This window comes from Mizuhopecten yessoensis, unplaced genomic scaffold (genome assembly GCF_002113885.1).
Source record: "Mizuhopecten yessoensis strain PY_sf001 unplaced genomic scaffold, ASM211388v2 scaffold11125, whole genome shotgun sequence".
Taxonomy (NCBI): Eukaryota; Metazoa; Mollusca; class Bivalvia; order Pectinida; family Pectinidae; genus Mizuhopecten; species Mizuhopecten yessoensis.
The window spans coordinates 1,342,203-1,362,891 of record NW_018408892.1 but is presented as its reverse complement, the minus strand read 5'-3'; the positions used below and the strand labels follow the sequence as shown (position 1 = coordinate 1,362,891).

The 20,689-nt window shown below is 35.3% G+C and overlaps 2 protein-coding genes across 2 annotated transcripts; both read left to right on the top strand.

Annotated features, from left to right (window-relative positions):
• Positions 1-1,605: 1,605 nt before the first annotated feature.
• On the top strand, positions 1,606-9,081 carry LOC110466234 (heat shock 70 kDa protein 12B-like). Its single transcript, XM_021522628.1, has 6 exons — positions 1,606-1,664; positions 2,079-2,391; positions 4,420-4,638; positions 5,730-5,880; positions 6,251-7,301; positions 7,914-9,081. Exons 1-6 carry the CDS (start codon positions 1,612-1,614, stop codon positions 7,927-7,929), a joined length of 1,803 nt encoding a protein of 600 aa, XP_021378303.1. The 5' UTR covers positions 1,606-1,611; the 3' UTR covers positions 7,930-9,081.
• Positions 9,082-11,905: 2,824 nt separating this feature from the next.
• LOC110466231 (heat shock 70 kDa protein 12B-like) lies at positions 11,906-19,995 on the top strand. The gene is made up of 5 exons (XM_021522625.1): positions 11,906-11,989; positions 13,410-13,772; positions 14,952-15,173; positions 15,704-15,827; positions 17,476-19,995. Exons 2-5 carry the CDS (start codon positions 13,446-13,448, stop codon positions 18,543-18,545), a joined length of 1,743 nt encoding a protein of 580 aa, XP_021378300.1. The 5' UTR covers positions 11,906-11,989; positions 13,410-13,445; the 3' UTR covers positions 18,546-19,995.
• Positions 19,996-20,689: the final 694 nt, after the last annotated feature.

Below are 20,689 nucleotides of genomic sequence, written 5' to 3'. Positions count from 1 at the left end.
ATACTGTGTACAACTCTCTTTTTATATTGTGTACCACTCTCTTTATATACTGTGTACCACTTTCTTTATATACTGTGTACCACTCTCTTTAAATACTGTGTACCACTCTCTTTATATACTGTGTACCACTCTCTTTATATACTGTGTACCACTCTCTTTATATACTGTGTACCACTCTCTTTATATACTGAATACCACTCTCTTTATATACTATGTATCACTCTCTTTACTCTGTATTCCACTCTATATATTTTCTGTATACCACTCTTTATGTGCCCTGTATACTACTATTTATAATCTGTATACAATCCTATAAAAAGACTTTTACATTAAACAGGAGGCAGGGCTAGGGCCTGTCTATTGGGCAAATCCTGATAACATAATTGTATCTGAATCGATCGTCATGTTCAGCAATTATACATGTATTAAACATTAAACAACTGTCATTGCAGCAAATTTGGCGCAAATATTCAGAATTCGTATGCAAATTAGTTTTCTTGCAAATAGTTGCAGCAACTTTGCCGCAAACAGTTGCTGCAACATTGCCGCAATCAAATGCTGCAACTTTGCCGCAAACAGTTGCTGCAACATTGCCGCAAACAAATGCTGCAACTTTGCCGCAAACAATTGCTGCAACATTGCTGCAAACAGTTACTATAAATAAAACAAAAGACAAAAAATTAATTAATTGGTTTTTAATGAATAATTCAAAAACTCACTTGATTAAAAACTATTTACATCCTGTACAAAAAAGTAGACACTGACTTAAGAGCAGGAATATGCATGGTAATTTCACGAAAACACAGGTGGATATTTTAGTTGTTTTCCATAAGGTTTGTACTGTATCCGCTTGGAATTGATGGAAATACACCTGGGAAACAGGCACGTAATATTTATTTACACCAATTTGCGCAAGTTTGCTGGCAAGTTTGCTGCAAACTTTATGTTTCTGTAAGGGTGGTGTTATATATATTATTGACACTGAAGATGGGTCTGAAACAACGTTAGTACATATGTACATGAATGTGTATTACCAATCTGAAACAATAAATAAATGTATAACCTAGAGTAAAATTGTTATTTTAAATTCTTGTGAATTGCATGCATGTGTAATAATTGTGAAAATTGGTGTAATTAATGTCTGCTGATAATATAAACATTTAATCCACATAAATTTATTGTTAAAAAGAGTTATAAGTAATTTTACAAGCATTGTTTAAAGTGTTTGAATTCAGGAACCCGCTATCAAAGGCTTCTGACCGTTTTTGTAGGTGTAGTAATTCAATTTCATAAAATTACTGAAAATAAAAGAAAATCAGGGATGACAATAAAGATCTAAACATTTTAATGACTACTGTAAACAGTAAGTTTTACATGCGGGAATTATGTTCCTTCCGCTGTGAAATACATAGTAATAACCCTTTCTCCACCACTTACCCCTATATACATCCTATTTCTTAACTAGTTGTATATTTGTTGACACTGAACCTCTACTTTCACTTTCACATACTTCATTTCCGGAATACCGATGGTTTGCCGGAATATCACCATTCGGAACACCTTGGCCCTTTACATGGCAACGTGCCAATGTAACGTAAACGTATAGCTGCCATGCGCAATGGGTACTTTCGGTTTGTAGACAACATTTCCTCAAGCTTTGCCAGGTTTGTTTGCTCGTTTTCATATTTGTTTGGTATATGGTCCTGATAGGTAGTTCATTATACTATTTACTGTTGAAGAATAAGACGAATGTCGTGAACGTTTGTATATTACAAGTGTAGTGTTAAGGTACATGTAAACACTGATAACTCGTGACAGCAGATAGGTGTACCCGAGGCACACATGTTAGTATGTACATGTACCCGACGTTCTTATAAGCACACTTATTGGATTTATAATGTTAATGGGTCAATCAAAAGTTGTGTTTAATTCCTACATTCCCTTTATCATTAATATAGCGCTATTTCTTTTAATATACCTTTGTCGATGATACATGCACATCGTGTGCAGGCATCAACAATATACAGCATTTTAATTTATAACAACACATTTGGTCCATTTTGTTTGATATTCAACAGAATCATGGCAGCTGCGGTTGACCGGTACCTCTTTGTGGCTGCGATAGACTTTGGAACGACCTATTCGGGATATGCCTTTTCCAGTAAAGATGCTTTTGAAGAAGATCCATTGAAAATAAGTACGAATAGTTGGAACTCTGGTTCGGACTTATCTTACAAAGCTCCGACAGCGTTGCTGTTAACACCAAAAAAAGAGTTCAAGTCGTTTGGTTATACGGCTGAAACAGACTATACCCAGATGGCAGAAGATGGGGCCGATTTAAGCAAGCATTATTATTTCCATCGCTTCAAGATGCTACTTCACAACAATAAGGTGTGTTAATTTATGTAACCATACAGGTATATACGTGCATAGCCCGAGTTTCCTCTGACCATGACACCAGACTTAGACACTTCGATGTCTGGTTGGTCCGAATTATTCTGACGTTTTATCGACTTTTTTTTATATCAGTCTGTCGTTGATTAACGTCAGACCTCCAGCCCTCTATAATATGCGGGAAATAAGCGACCCGCGCCCAGGTCGCACTTCAAACTGATGTTTTAGATACAAATCGTCACTTTCACACACATGTCGCACATGGATCGAAAGATCTATTCTTTATGCACTAGGTGGTATCAATAACATGTTTCAAAGATCATTACAAACAGTATTTTCCAACGTTTTCTATACAAATTAACCCATGTTTTTAATGGAAATTAGGGCATGAGCAATGTCACATGACTGGATGAGATCTTGCATTACCCAAGGTATTTCCCAACGTTATGACGTAGGCCGGCGAGATTTTAGTCACATGGCACTAGAGCAAAACAGAGTAAGTTTGAAAAAATATGTTTTTAGTGATTGTATTGGTTGTTTGAGGCATGTAATTTATGTTCATCTTGTGCATAAAGAATATCCCGCATATTATAGAGGGCCGGAGGTCTGCATTAATCGACGACAGACCGATATAAAAAAAGTCGATAAAACGTCAGAATAATTCAGACTAATTTCTGGTGTGGGCCTTAATGTATTTTAAGTCTGGTGTCAGGGCCAGAGAAAACTCGGGCTAATACTTGCACTGTGCAACATTGATGCACCGTTTTCATTAAATGTACCTGTCAGAAAGAAATTGAACACAGCCAAAAATATGCACAATGTTCACAAAAATGATTCGGTATACATGCATATTTCAAATTTTGAAGCAAGAAAAGTTTTTCTAATTGCGAATGATAACCATGCTATACATGCTGAAACAAAATTGCATGTTTTTGTATTCTGTTTGTTTAATTGTTTAATAGTAAGTTTTCAATAGAAGAAGTGCATGCACACTTGATTATGGGAGAAGAGTGAAGACGATTATTTTTCACTACATTGTTTTCTGATAATTGATCTGAAATCTGATTAAAATAATATCCTACATTCACTACGTATCCTAACGTGATACGTAGTGAATGTAGGATATGATTTTAATCCGATTGATTCATCTTGTATGACCTTTACATATTTATCTGGTATGACCTTTACATATTTATCTGGTATGACATTTACATATTTATCTGTATGAGAAATGTGGACTGTCCTTGTTCTGCGGTTAAAGATATATATCGGATCATTTATTTATAGAAATGTTCGGTAAGATACAATGTCACTTTGCAAACGAAGTAAACTAGTCGACAAGTGATGAAAAAACCTGTTGTTATAATGCATTCCAGGAATATATATAAATATGCGTATATCATATCTACACAATTCGGGCAAAGAATATTATAATGATATTTGTAATTAGAGGAAAATGACAAAGTCTTGCTTGTTATGTTTTAGATTCACATACAAAAATATTGCACTTCAACCAAAATTTAAAGCATCAACTTCAACTGCTTGTTTTCATTGTATGTTTTATTTTCATATATTTTGACTACCTTATTTTAAAAATATCCATGTAACACAACCAAAAAGTGTTTATGCGTGACGCTTCGATGACTAGTACGGTATGTACTCTGTCACCTTCATCAGTTTTTGTCTAATGAAGGTGACAGAGTACATGTACATACCGTTCTAGTCATCGAAACGTCACGTATAAACACTTTTTGGTTGTGTTACATGAATCTTTTCACAATTCATACTTACAAATATGTACCAACCTGTAGAAAATGTTAAGAAATACATGTACCTTCTAATTAGTTAGTTTTACTGTGATGATATCCTGTTTATTGAATAACCAATTGATATACCAATGTGACAGCATATATTTACCAAAGGGGGATAACTTATCTTCATGTCTTGGTATTTGCTCAGAGAAGTTAGATCGACAATGTATCACAATGTTTTTGATTGATGTTATTCGATGCCTTTCCTTCACAGAACCTAGGAAAGAAAACCAAAATAACAGACGAGACTGGTAAATCCTTTCCGGCATTCGATGTATTCGTACATTCGATACGATACCTCAAAGACCACGTGTTTCATGCTATTAAGAATAGCTTCACAGATCTGTTAGAGAAGGACATGAAATATGTACTGACAGTTCCCGCCATTTGGAACGACAACGCCAAGCAGTTTATGCGAGAGGCAGCAGCCGAGGTAAGCAGTGGTTGCGAAATCAATTACTGTAGAATTTCCCTGGTTAGTGGTGGTTAACTATCTTGGTTTTACTCGTAACACTAGTAAGTTTAAATTCCCTTTAATTAGATACCAGATTAACTAGCCTTTGTCGCTGTGTTGTGACGTCATATTCAGCAGGGCGTTGACTATTTTCTAGTATATTGACAATACATTATCGCATTTGACTTTGCTGCTTCGTATTTGTTTATTTTGTATTTTCTTTGGTATGTTTCAAATTGCAACTGGCGTTTCAACTTAACAAGAATCCAACAAGGCTGAGTTCACAAGCCAGGCCTAATCAACTCTGTTTTAACCTGTTTTTAGGGCATAAAGGTAAAAGCATGATACATGCCTTTTCACCTTCGGTCAGTCTTGTTGGCTTTAAGCTTAGGCCTAGTTATTATATATATATCCAATGGAAAAGCAAGACACGATTCTTGATTTTCGAAGCATTTACATACATTTTTTCTCGATAATAAGTACTTCAGTAGCACGAGTTCCTTCTGGCACTGACACCAGACTCAGACATAGATGACACCAGACAACTGTCTGTCAAAATGTCTAGTCTGGTGTCAGGGCCAGAGGAAACACAGGCTAGTACTTCAGGAGTACCTGTACAGGTACATGTGGTCTGCATGTGTGAAAAATAATCTTATTTTGAAATGGCACTTTTCAGACAAAATCAACTTTTTATCAACAGTTTCACCTACATGTATGGTCTTAATTTAAACTGTTCGTAATACTCGATTTTCAAACTAAAATTATTTGGAAGCAAAATGATGAACTCAAAACATGTTTTCTGCACTAACATGTGCCCGAATGAAATACCTAAAATATGCTAGTTTGCCCCATAGCTTTAAATCTTATTTGTATAGAGAAAACAGCATGGTTCAGTTGAAATAGAATACTTTTTTTTTGCTTTTTTTCTAAATTCTCGACTCGTCAAAATAATAATGAACTGCTGTGAGGTGGTTTTCCGGGAATCATTTATCATTTGTAAACTAATACGGAAGGTTACATGTAGATGTTTAAGTTAAAAAACATGAATCCGTCTTTGTCTTTAACTATAGGCTGGGATAAAGGGAACCCAGTTGATGATCGCCTTGGAGCCTGAAGCAGCCTCCATCTATTGCCAAACCCTACCATCAGAGACAGTTTACAACCGAACTTTCCTAAAAGCTGCAAATTCTGGATCAACTTACATGGTAGTGGATCTGGGCGGTAAGAGATAACTCTAGTTAAGTCTTAACTTCTTGACCATTCTATAAAGTACATGTATAAGGTACTCTGATATTCTTACAATGAACTTGTAATTTCGGTATGTACTCGGGATAACACTACTCATATTATATTGTTATTTGCTAACATACAAAGACGATATATATTTTTGCATATAATGTCAAAATGTTTAATTATTTTGAAAATGATGTGATAAGAAAACAATTTCCGTCTGGATAATTTTAAAATTATAGTTTATATATATATTTATGATTATGATTTTAAAATATTTGGAATTATAATTCAGATGTATAAGTAATTAAAATTTAGATATCTGTGTAATTTCATTTAATGTATATTGAAATCATTGCAGGAGGAACAGCTGATATAACTGTTCACCAACGTCAAGGCGACAGAACCCTGAAGGAGTTACTGCCAGCCACAGGAGGGGCTTTAGGCGGCAAAAGTGTTGACGATGAATTCTGGAGATTTTTAGGGCAAGTTGTTGGAGAGAAAAACTTGGCATTGATGAAAAAAGAAAGTATGGAAGACTATATAGATTTAAGCAGGCAATTCGAAACAAAGAAACGTGAAATAACTGTTGAAGGGGAACGAAACGTCTTGTTCACACTACCAGTGACCTTACTTGATATCATCAAAAGGGACAAACAGAGACAAACTATAGAAAAAGCCATTCAAATCAGCCCATTCTCTCATACTGTAGAACTGAAAAGGAAAAAACTGTCGATCAACGTCGGACAATTCCGTGGACTGTTCTCGAAGACGATCAACGGAATTTTATCCCACATGGAAACCATCCTGTATAAACACAAGTTTAAACATATCCAACACATTTTGATGGTTGGAGGATTTTCAGAATGTCTACTCTTACAAAGCGCAATTAGAAAAAGACTTAATCAGAAAGTAATTGTCGTTCCAGACGAGGCTGGCCTTGCTGTCCTCAAAGGTGCGGTGTTGTTTGGACATACTCCAAGGGCTATCAGCTGTAGGGTAGCCCGATATTCTTACGGCACCCAAAGCTGGCCTACATTTAACCCGAATGTACATCCAGAAAAGAAGAGAGTTGTGATAAACGGAGTATCTCGATGCAAGGACGTATTTTTCAAGTTCATCGAGGCTAACCAGGAGCTCGTCCCTGGACATCGAGAGTCACAAGTCTTCCAACCACTCAATTTGACCGAAAATTTTCTCGAATGTACTGTGTATGCCTCCCCTCTGGTTGATCCTATGTTTACAGATGAAGATGATTGTATCGTCTTGGGAGTTCTGAGGATTCCTCTTAATCCCAAAAGGAAGAAGAATTTGAAGATAGAAGAAACTCTGATATTTGGAGAGACAGAACTTGCTGTGCAAGCAAGAGATATCGAGACTGAGGAAATCTACGAGACACAATTCAATCTTCTGTATGTGATTTGCAACGTAGTCTCCACAGTTTCGACACTGTAATATAAAAGTTACAAAAATTGTTTCTCATGACAAATTTTTCCTACATTTGACTTGTTTGACGATGAAATGTAGTCAGTCATTACTGTTATTATCTTAGTACCTTCGTCGTTTTAATGGAAATAAAACAAGTCAAATTAAAAATAAGATGTAAAAAAAAAAAAATCTATTGAGTCTTAATTTCCCGTTGATATAAACAGAATGTGAACATTGTCCTAGTATTTTTTATAGAGTTTAGTATTCATCTTCAACAAATACATAATACATTTGTGAAGCATAACATGTATGATATTCTTTAACTGTTTGTAGTTCAGAAAATAAGGCAGATGCATTCTGTTCAAACTTCAGCAGATTTTTGAAAGGTTTACTTCAATCAAAAGAATGCTTGTTTAGTTCAGCATATTTCATTTTGGCAAATTCTATGTATACTGATGTTAAGGTGAATTCACATATGTTTGACTTACTTCATCTTTGAATGTTTATTATATAATATCACAGTTAACGAGACACCCCTTTGTAAGTATATGACGTCACACTAGCATTTTAATTGTATGATTTTTGTTGTATTGCAGGAAGGACGGGACATAGTTATAGACTGCTGCATACAACGGAGGAGGTGAAATTGAGACAAATTGAAGACAATGGAGACAACTTGACCTTCAAGAATCAATGGAACAAGTCTGCGTTTTGAATGCAAACGTAATACAAGTTTTCTGCATTCAACAACCATCGTTAGGAGACATTCACTTTGAATGTCCAGGACGCTGACCCATGACTTGGAAAACAAACACAACTGTTCACATAGCACTTTTCAATATGAAATATGAAAGTTGTGAAATGAGTTTCGGAATGCAGTCTTCAGGAGTTTAGAAGACTATGTCTTACGAATTAAAACCCAATGAGTGCACATGAAGAACATTCAAACAAAAGAACAAAGCAGTTAAAAATAAATATAAAAATAACAAGTATTGTTATGAAATGCAGAAAAAACGGAAAGAAAAACTTGTCAGTTCCGAATACATCTCTCTTGAATTTGTACATGTGTATTCGATATAGAAAACACATTTTTTGTATATGCACCACGTGCACATCGTTAAAGTAATATCAAACTTGTATAACGTAATGTCACTCAAAGTAATAATAGGTTGTTTCACATTACCGACACGAAAGAGAACACGATGTGCAAAACCAACACAGAGTACAGCCATTCCGGAGTGATTGTAGCCAAACTCCGAACGGTATATCTTTGCAACAAACCTCTTGGAAGTTCATGATGCTACGTTTGCGTACGTGACAAAAGCCGTTTCCCTTCAGGTACGGCAGTTGACTTGACCCAATGTGTAAATTTTGTGTAGTTTGGACCACATACATAATGTATATTAGGGTTGAGGCTAATTTTACTATTTCTGTGATCATTGTCACAGACAGTCGTGCCGTCGCATCGGTTCGTCATGACAACGGGACAGATTAATTGTCGGTGAATTGAAAAACGTTGTGACTATTGTGTGTGTTTTTGGTGCTTAATTTTAGAGATCATCTACACACATGCAATTGATTGTAAATAAACTGCACTTGTATGATCGTAATTCAACATTTTATCATAAATATAATTGTATTTGTGAAAATGTATGATTACAATTGATAGGGAATTCGAATATTTAAAACCTGTATCAAATGCGGCAATACGGGTTCCTTTTACATGTCTTTTTCGCAAATTCTTATTTTAAATATTTATTAACCAATGATCATCTTGAGTTGTTGTTTGTACTCTGCATCACGATATCAGCCTGTCTATTTATAAGACCTAAAACATGGTGTGTTTTTTTCTCATATTCGTCCGATGTATCAATAACTGTATTAATTATGGAAGTTATTTCATAAGACTTTGCTCTATAGATCAATCTATAAATATTTATATTTCATAAGACTTTGTTCAATAGATCAATCTATAAATATACCTGACAAGATTAATGTACATTTATGTTGATCATCAGATGATCAGGTAGATGGCAGATGATTGTACACATGTTCACCAATTCAGAAATGAACGGCCGAAGCACGAGACGTAGATCAAAGATTTTGATTCAGCGCGGTTTAATTCGTCTAAACCCCTTGAAACATTATGGACTTGGTCCAACTATAATGATTGTATTGAGTCAGCTGTAGTACCTGAGGGGAAACGGCTGCGGTCAAGTATAGCATCCCGGACATTAAACACGTGTTTGCAAAATTTAACCGTTCGGAGATTGGATCAACCATGTTAACTTAATTGTCGCTATAAACGGTTGGTGGGTTGATCATTAGTTGTAAAGAGTTTAGCATCCAATCCTCATGAGCACTGCCTGATATAGTCGTGTTTTCCTGTGACACAAACTTGCAACGAATATTTCTTGATACATTTCATGCAGGCAATCTTTGTACTTTACTCATTAAGTTGACATTGTCGGATGCAGTGTTGTTCTCTATGAACTTATTATTCTTTTTCACATTTAATTGTTTATGTAATAATTGCGTCCTTTTGTGATATCGTTAGGATCACCGTGACCCCATTCCAGCTGGTACATGTAGGTGATTATATGACCAATAAACAGAAATGTTCAGGAAGAAAAGCAGGAAATGTAGTTGTTGATCGATTTATGTCGGAACTCTTTATTTAATAATTCACCGTATTATAAAAGTAACAACATATAGTTTTTACTTTTACGTAAATACATGTACTCAACAAAACACCATGGAAGTGTGCGCGTCACTTACCCTTAATTACAATCATGCTCACTGCAAAAGACATTCAAACATTACCCGAGAGTGCAATGTTAAAATGTTTGATAGCATAACGCTTTAATATTCTGGATACTGATTCAAACAATTGTTTTGGTTACACTAGACTTTCCATAAAACTACAAAGGTACTACTGATTATTAAAAAGGTAGCGCAGGGGTCAGTATTAGCTTAATTGGTTGTAAAAACTCGATCTAGAACTGAATTAATAAATATGTAATATGTACAATGTGTTCTGTTGGCGTTAACATTGTTCCTTTTCCAGGTGACTGTTTATGTGGATGTGTGCCAACACTAACTGTGCAGTTCTATAGAGAACAAGAGTAGCAGAAATAGAAAAAACGTACAAGTCCCTCGTTCTTAATATTTCTCTGATGAGTTAAATGATTGCCTTCATTCAAATCCGTATGCATGTACATTAAAGAAAGGATTTGATTTGTTTTGGTTTAGTATTGTTTAACGTCCCATCAACAGCTATGGTCATTAGAAGTCGCTGCATTAGCGATATCAGAGAAGTAAGATAAATGGGTGAGATATTCAGGATATAGGACAGCATGCGGTATACTCTTATTCTCATTGTCTACTAAAACCCTTGAGGTCAAAATCTGAAGGTGACCAAAGATAGTCAGGTCTGTGTAATCGAAATTATAATGCAGAACAGCTTTGCTTATATTCAGTTTGTCGCCAATAAATGTATGAAGGTAATATGATTGCTCATGATGTGCATGTGTGCTACACGTGTGTATGGAGGCTTTTATTATTATTTTACTTACTTTCTGTTTTGAAATGCATATAATATGATACATGTATCACGATGGTACTAAATGGTTAAACAAAACAGAAAGTATTTGTAATAGTAAGCTTACATACATATATGTAGAACACCTACTACCTATATTTGTGGTAATACGTCATGTTTTCAATCATGTCAATGTGAAACTAATATTAAATACGAGCAGCATAAGGAACGAGTCCCTTTTAGCATCATGCAGCTTTTTTTCATATCTATATACGAGTGTCTCAATACTAACTATGAAAAATGGATCCTATTTGTGTTTTTATAACAACTGTTTTGTGACTTGTTGTTATCTAATTTGACAAGTATAAGTTCTGAAGATTGAAATGTTGTCCAAATATAAATTTATTAGAATAACTTTCTCTAGGTCGGTGGGTGATTTCTGGAGTATCCAAAACACCCCGTACAGTCCGAGCTCTAGGTCTTAACTGGAGTTACAAATCAGTACCATGTCATATAAGTACATTTACACAATGGCAATTAAGTAATTAGTTTGAGTGACATCTGTCATTCATAGCAAACGGCCTTTCAGACCCATACAGTACTCTACCAGGAAAGCCAATTTAGCTGTCCTTTGTCTGAGACTGTAGTGTCCGATCTGATATGACCTGTTGATCCTGTCACGTAAAATAATTAAGTTAAAAGGTAAATGGTATACGATGGACTTAGTAATGCAAAAGTTAATCTGACAACTATGGTTCAAACACATTATACATGTCGACTTCAAAGAAAAAGGTTCGTAAATAGAACTTATCTAAATTGACACAAGTTAAGGTGAAACAATTTACATAAAACAGTTACAGAATATTAATTATATTTATGTCACACGGTGGAATGAATTAAATGATAGTTTGAAGTTTAAAATACGCCAAATGACTAATATAATGAGTATGGCAAAGTTCAAATTTAGCACTTTTATCATAAAATTCTTTATGATATTTTCACCCTGCCATTCCGCATTCCGATCCGTCATTTTGAGGACATATGTGTATCTGACATGCGCAACTCTAACTTTCGGTTTACATTGCATGTCCAGGCCGTATCGTGGAGCTTCATCCAAAATGAAACGTTAAGGTATGTGTACTTTGATAAAACTATTATAAATTTAAATAGAATATACAAAGGCTTAACCTATTCTCACCTCTATTTTTAGCGGGTTGGTAAAAATACATGTATATTATATATATATATATATATATATGGACAAAACTCGTCTAGTATTACACAGTAAATATTCGGTACATAATAAGTTGTAATATTGTAAAATGTACGTTTCGTTATTGTATTTTGATTGATAACAGGAAATATAAAGGGTAGTATTCGGTTGTGATCATGGATAAGCTTTCGTGTTTAAACGAAAATAAAACACACCGTTTTCTATAGTTTCGGAGCTGATAAGGAAGCCATGCAGCTCTTTTGTTAATGCCGCATCAACACGGCCATATATATGTTTATTATCAAAAGGTTTATAATATAAATAACTAACGGCGGCATACATAATCTACTCTGTACATACTATAAGCTCGAAACAGTGTTTTTTACGCAGACAATTCATAGCGACCTTGCTTACCCGAAGGAACACGGGTGTTTACTGAACAAAAACAAATACTTTACTGCCATGTCACCGCGGGGTGTGACCTATTGACCTTCGTTACACAACGCTACGAGCTGTTACAATAAACTATGTTATGTAATAAGAACTTGTTCCTACAGTTAATTTTATATACGGGCACACACACGAGGTGTAACTACTTCCGGTACACATGATATCAACCAAACACCGACACGGATGTAAATTGAATGTATATAAATACAACACGGGTGTATTCACACACGCGTGTGTTTAAGATAAACCTAATATAATCGTGTTTACATGCATGTGTCTGAACGAACAGCGATAGCATGGTGTTGTCGTAGGGTCTTAGTACGACGTTAGAAAGCTTCACACTATAGTACTGTAGTACAGTACTGCAACCACGCATACCTGTACTCTACACACATGTATAGCATTAAAGCCAATCTGATAAAAATCATATGTTACATGGCTTCGTTAACTGAATGTCACACCTGATGAACCATTTGTTTGATCTCTTCCTGAATTATATACACATAACTACGGTATGGTGATTACAATTATGGTCAACATTTCTGCATATAAATACGTGATCAATTGTATCAGCTCCGAAAAAGTGGCGGCTCACGACGACCCAACTGATCAATCTATCCGAATTTACATTATAAGTCTTGTCCTATGAAGTATATAATATATATATATGCAATTTAGTCCACTCCTCTTTGCAGGGTCAACACATGTTGAGGTAGCTATTATTAATAACTTCGTATTTCTCGTGATAATTGTGTTCCAAATGCACACTCTATTATGTTCATATACAAAAATATATGTAATATACTAACTATGTGTGTTTGTAAGTATACATCACTTTTTCAAAATTTTCCTTTACACATTTTTATCGCAAAGCCTGAATATTTGCAGGAAAACATTCGTGCTCATAGTACAAGTCTTATTAAGATGGCGACTGGTGGAGTATCCAAAATTCTGTTCGTGGCTGCCATAGACTTTGGGACTACATATTCTGGATACGCCTTTGGGTCCAAGGCGGATTTGGACAAGAAAAGTGAGGACGGTAGAAAAACTATAAATGCCAATGTGTGGAACGCCGGATCGCGGTCACTATTGTCTAGTAAGGCACCCACTGCTCTGTTGCTGAATCCCGACAAAACCTTCAAATCGTTTGGGTACACAGCGGAGGATGATTACTCACAATTAGCAGAAGAGGGCGAGCACGAAGACTATTATTACTTTCACAGATTTAAGATGATCCTTCATGATAACCCGGTAAGGCAATACCTAGATATTAACATGTTTTCATAAACTTGTATTTGTATCTTTATAAATTGATTTCTCTCACACAAAATTAAAACATGTTTTATCACACTGAAATTTGAATGTATGTTATTTGAATCGCGTTAGAGAAAGAGAATTTATGATGGCAGTGTTATATTAGAATGTGTGTCTTAGCCAGTCATACCAGATACAATTACACAGAATACTGATGTTCAAAATAGCAATAAATAGCGAAATAAGATATTAAAGATATATTGGAACATTTTATGTATTCATTCAACATCACATGTAAATAATCTGTAGTGCATGAAACACGGCATGTATTTACAAGACTATAATGATTTAGAAATAAACGTAGTAGTAAATCACGCGTACATTTCTAGCATTGAAAATTAGATTCAGAATGTATTAATAGTGTAAACTGTAGTAAACATTGCAATCGTCATTGTATGATTTATTACACAATCCGATTTTTGTCTGTTAAAGGTTTGAAATGATATGGTACAGTGTACATGTATGATGATTTCAAGATATGTCCTCGTTGATTTTCGGACATATCTAACAAGAATTTGTCATTTTTAAAGTAAAAGGAGCCTGCGAACCCCTATTTAAAATATCTCCATCCTATAGAACACTGAGATATGGTTTTGCTTTGAGTAGATAACAGTTCTCCGGAATGGAATGTTGTATCGTGTAAAAAACCTTTAAACGAAGACCAATATTGAAGCTTTTTAAAGTTAACCAATTAAAGTTACATCCCTTCCATAGGTGTTAAGTGTGTACTCCAAATTAAATGGTTAAGGTTTGGTTTCATTTATTTCATACAATGCTTAGTCATCTATTTATTGACTTATCTATTTATTTTGCAACAGTTTCAGAAAACTTTGCTACATTTATATATATTTTGCTTACTGAAAGGTTTTCACTTAACAATTAGGAGATTTTCGTTAACTATGTGATTCACCAATGTAATTCGGGGTTTTCTTCTGAATCCAATAAATACAGACTGCATTTAGTAAGTGCCACAACTGAAGTTCGTTTTTGGCAAGAATTGATTTGTTTTGAAACCCGTATATTTAAATAATACACGCATCAGTTCCATATTCAGAGAAAACGTCGTACTATGGACGATAGACTATACTAATCACTCTTGATTTATATTCTCTGTAGGATCTGCGAAAGGACACTAAGGTCAAGGATAACACGGGGAAAACACTCCCAGCCATTGACGTGTTTTCACACTCCATCAGATTCCTCAAAAATCATTTATTCGATATGATAAACAATCAAATCGGTGGCGAGCTGAAACAGGAGGACATCCAGTACGTCCTGACCGTGCCAGCCATCTGGGACGACAAAGCCAAACAGTTCATGAGGGAGGCGGCCAGGAGTGTAAGTATCTTATTATTTAGTTGATCATGTCACAATACCAGTAGTCAAGATTGAGAACCTGTCATATTACATTGTAATATAAAAAAATAAACTCAGATGTTTTCTAAATATTTTTGTCTCTAACTTGATATATTTCTGAAAAATAGCCAATTTTCACGAATATATAACTAATTGCATTTTGGAATTGATTTGTCCTGAAAATTGTTAGAGGACTAGCCCTAGAGTATCTATAAATATAGCTCCATAAAGAAACGTCATTTATGTTGTGCTTTAGCGAAACGCTGTACACTTTCGTTGTTTTGTGTAAGGGTCGTATGATAACGGATTTGTTATGCAAATCATTTTTAGATGGTATATTCACATACGTACTTGTAGATGGTCATAACAAAATACCAAACACACTCACAGACAACAGTACTGGTAACTAAATCACAGGTCACTTTGATTTTATAACAGTTGCATGTAAATAATCGTGTAAATTTTAAATCCACCTGCATTACCAATACTCACTCAGATACTATTGTATGCAGGGTGGAATAAACGGGGAACAGCTGATGATTGCACTGGAACCAGAGGCTGCCTCAATCCACTGTCAGCATATTCCGATGGGAACTGAGGGAGGCGAAGCCACGTACATGGTGGTTGACTTAGGAGGTAAGTTTGCAGGAGCTGTTGGGTTTTATCGGGTTTAATGTACTATCAACAGCTAAGGTCATTTAAGGACGTACCTCCATGTGTGTTGCATATGCGTGCATGGTTTTATGTGTGCTAGAGGCAGCGTATGTTGGCGTATTTGACTCCTTGTGATAGCGCGGATCGATTTTATAGTGCTATCTCACTGAAATACCATGCAGAAGGCACCCAGCAAAGAAGTCAGCCCAGTTACATTATATAGACAACTGGTAAATCAGTTGTTTCCATTTCCCTAAATGCTGAACGTTAAGCAGGGAATAACAACTACCATTTTAAAGTTTTTGGTATGTCCCGGCCTGGGGACAGAACCCATTGCTTTCCTCACCTGGGCGAACATTCAACATTATAGCCAAAAGTGGGGTACTGCAAAGCAAGGCGCTAGGATGTAAGAGGTTGTTAGAAGCAGACAGAGATATAAAGACCCCATCTATTGCAATAGATGCAGCAGATTTATTTTGGTCGCGTTTGTGAATGTAAATTATGGATAATTCCACTGCAAATGATGTGCTGATATATTATGCATGTACATAAGTGTGACGGGCTGTCTTGAACATATGCAAATATATACAATGTAAACGACGACCGGATCGGATCATGTACTCCTACTCCAGACATTAAACGGAGGAACGATTGACATTGATCATAACATCATTTAATCATGTAGAAGGTTATAGGTTAATCAAAACAATTGAAGATGTTATACAAAGAGTAAATGCACACAGAATTGATGATGTCAAAATACCATAAAGAATTTACATTGTACACAGGAGAGAAAAAGAACGGTTTTGAATGTATTTGTTTACAAATACTTTCATTTTTTTCTTTGTTGTGTCGAACAATAAAGGGAAACGAATATGCTACAGTAATTCAGTTGACATTGAACTTTGGTTAAAGAGCTTATATCAGCTTCTTTTCTGATATTATTCCTTTGATTCGGTCATCTGTCACAAAGTAGCACTGAAAACAAATATGAATGCTTATGTACATGATACATTGTAAATAACATTTAAAACTCTTACAATATCAACCTTTCGTAAACCTGCCTATGTACAGCCATGCATTCGTTGCTAGTATGACAAATACATTAACATTTTCTGTTTTAACATGTATTATATATTATAGCATTGTCGGTTTTTGTAAAGATACTATTTTTCTATTGCTATGACGTCGTCGGTTATTATTCATGATAATGGTGTGACGTCATCAGTTCGCGTATGTGTTTGTTGTTATGTCGTCATCAATTGGTGAAGTTTAAATGTCACAAAATGCATGTCTTTAGGATCTGTGGTACAAGTCAGTTATTCTTATTGAAGAGCTTGGATTGCAATCTTTAGATTTTTATTTTGTTGTTTTTCATCCATCATCAAACAGACGATTTAAACATTTATTTTACCTGTGCATTACATATTTTGTCAAACAACACGATGTTCGCATATACTATTTAAATAGTTTTAATTGATGCATCGTACTCTGTAAACAAATTATTCTTATACGTTTACAAATTATAATACATGTGTTCTAATATTTATCCTCAGCATATATACATTATTTCAACTTCTATTGTATAATCAATACACTGTGCTATACACTGATATGTGTGATGTTATAGGTGGTACTGCCGACATCACAGTACATCAGAGGAACCGCCTTGGAGGGGATAGTGAGCTCAAGGAGTTACATCAGGCAACAGGAGGCGCGTATGGTGGGAAATCTGTAGACGATGCATTTGAAACCTTCCTTGGAGAAATTGTTGGATCAGATAAAATAGCCAAACTGCGAAAAGAAAGTATGGAAGATTTCATCGATATTTTCCGGGAATTTGAAGCGAAAAAACGTAGCTTTGATCCTTCAAAATCTAAGAAGAAAGAAAGTGTTTCCCTTCCTGTAGCACTTACAAGTCTGGTCAAATCGGACAAAAACATTAAAACCATGGATAATGCCATCAAACAAAGTAAACACAATCATGATCAACTTTTAGCTTGGTCTCATCAGAAATTACAGATTCCTAGCGAAAAATTCAACACTCTTTTCCAACCTACCATAGATGGAATTATAAAACACATGGAGAAAATATTCTACGACAGTAAATTCCAGCATGTTGACACTATAGTCATGGTGGGTGGGTTTTCGGAGTGTAGACTTGTACAGGACTCCATTCAAAATAGGTTCACCATGAAAAAAATAATTGTACCAGATGAACCCGGACTGGCTGTATTAAGAGGGGCTGTATTGTTTGGTCATAAACCACGGACAATTCGTTGTAGGGTGGCAAGATATACGTACGGTGTTCAAAGCTGGCCGGTCTTCAACGAGTACTACCTTCAGGAAAAGCGGGTCATGATTGACGGAGTTGCTCGCTGTAAGGACGTATTCTTAGCATTTGTCGAGAAAGGCCAACAGGTCTCTCCAGGACAGTCGGAATCCCAGGTTTTCCGCGCACTGAAATCCAATGAGGATTCTCTCCAGTGTGCAGTTTACATCTCCGACAAACGAAATCCCAAGTACGTTGACGAGCCGGGATGTCGTCTGCTGGGTATCCTGACTGTCCCACTCGATCAGTCAGGCCCCGGACCAGCTGAGATCGAGGAGACGCTGATATTTGGTGAGACAGAACTGTTTGTGAAGGCAAGGGACATTAGGACTGGTATCCAATACCAGACACAATTCGATTTGCTCTAATGTTTTTACTCATTGTCAACACTGTACATAATGTGATAGACTATACCAACATTTGATAGCAGCGGAGGGAGGATTACGTTAAGGGAATGGACTTTGTCATTGAAAGTCTCAAAACATAGAAAATCATGCATTACATTAATTTTAAAGGGTATGTAAATACCCGTGTGTGGCGAACACATTTTAGAACATCCTAATTCACATCGACCAGGTGACATTATGTTATTTACCAGAATATTTTGTTTTAATATCTGAACTTTTAGGTAATTTTGATAGTGTATGCTGATGTCTGAACTGAAGCTATGCACATTAGAATGTACGCATTCATATTATTTTTCGTTAGTTATACAAGATACAAGAAGCTTTATTTAAAGTTGCATACATATCAACATGGAACATTAGCTCTTGAAAGCTATTATTGCGACAAATACAAATATATAAAATAACAAAAACATAATGTAATAGTACATGTAGTAATGAGTTATAAATATTATAAAAGACATTTTGTTTTTACATTTATGGAGAAAATACACTGTAGTGTCACTTGCAAGATGAGAGAAATAATTGCACGATTTTTTTTAATAATATCACAAGGCTTGACACTTATTTATATTATGGTTATTTATATAAAAAATCAAAGATTCGACACATATTAATGAACGATGTGTTACTACAATGTATGTTAAAACACTATCTGTACACCTGTACAAGTGTATTATACATACATGACAATATAGCAAAGGGTAAAAATTGACATGATATACACTAACATAGTGTGGATTAAAACAGCATTTCACATACTAAAGAAGAATATGATTAAGAGAGACAACTAACAGTAACATAGAGTATGATCTGATTCATAAAATGACATGTTGTATTAATTCAGAGAGATGGCTTGTATAGGCCTTGTCTGTTGCCCAATTCCCATTAAATCTGATGGATTTAATCAAATATTTTCAAATGAAAAACAAAAATGTATTAATCACAGAAATGTATATCACAGTATGTTTACCTAAAAGTGTTGCATCCAATTTTTAGCACTCAAACTGTTAAAAGTGATGTCCCCTATCCATATTGTTTATGTCATATCTCTACTGCTATGCAAATACGGCTCATTGTAAATCAATCACCATAAGTAAAGTTGTACATGTACATTTAGATAGAGCGAGAGTTTATAATATGCTTTAATCGTTGTTAAAAATAAGATTTTGTACTGCAACGTGCCTTGTGGTTTTGTTGTCACTACCCGAGTTTTCTATGTAAGGTCGTGATTACTTGGATTTGACTTTCTACAGTGGGGTGTTGTCCATGAAGCAAAACACGCGTCCCCTTCAGGAACGCCTGGTTTTATTATTCTTGTAATTTTTTCATTAGTCTCATTATATACCTTTCCTTTGTTCATATGTAACCCTAGTTTTATCGATTTTGAGTTCGAATAAAGGCTTTGATGATACTTTGGTATTCTACTATTTTGTATACGAATATAATTTATACAAAACACAATACCACGACACAGTTAGTCCTTTTATTATTGTTGACATATCCGTTATGGAACTGTTCCATAACACAACTATATTATTGTAGATCCGTCACTGAAAATCAGACAGTATGGTTTGACCATCTGCTCCGCCACCTGTCCTAATTAGAACTGACTTACTGGCAGGCTTCAAAACAATCATGCAACATACACCTCAAACTAGAAAGAGAAACATCCAACCAGAATGAATAAGGTTTACGAAAGACAGAAAACAACTATCAACAAATACAAGTAAAATGGAAAAGCAGACACTCCCCGATGACCAGAGGTTTTGCGTATGCGTTACAATTTACACACGACACTACCGTTAATGCAGCAACTATTTTTTGCCCAGTTCTCCGCGGTGACAACGAAAGTGGCCACTGAGACACTTGACATTTAATTGTTCATTTTTATGTCAGCGCCAATATAAGCTTAAGGAAATGTTAGGGTAAACATTAAAAATGGTATTCAAAACATAAAAACTCATTTTGTAGTTTGTATAAACGATGTTCCCTCAATATATCAATATTGATGCTTGCGTGGGGATGTCCCAGTAGTAAACGTTCAATTAGCATATATGGGGAATGCATCAGAATCAGATATGTCTGACCATCTGCGTTCTTAAAAC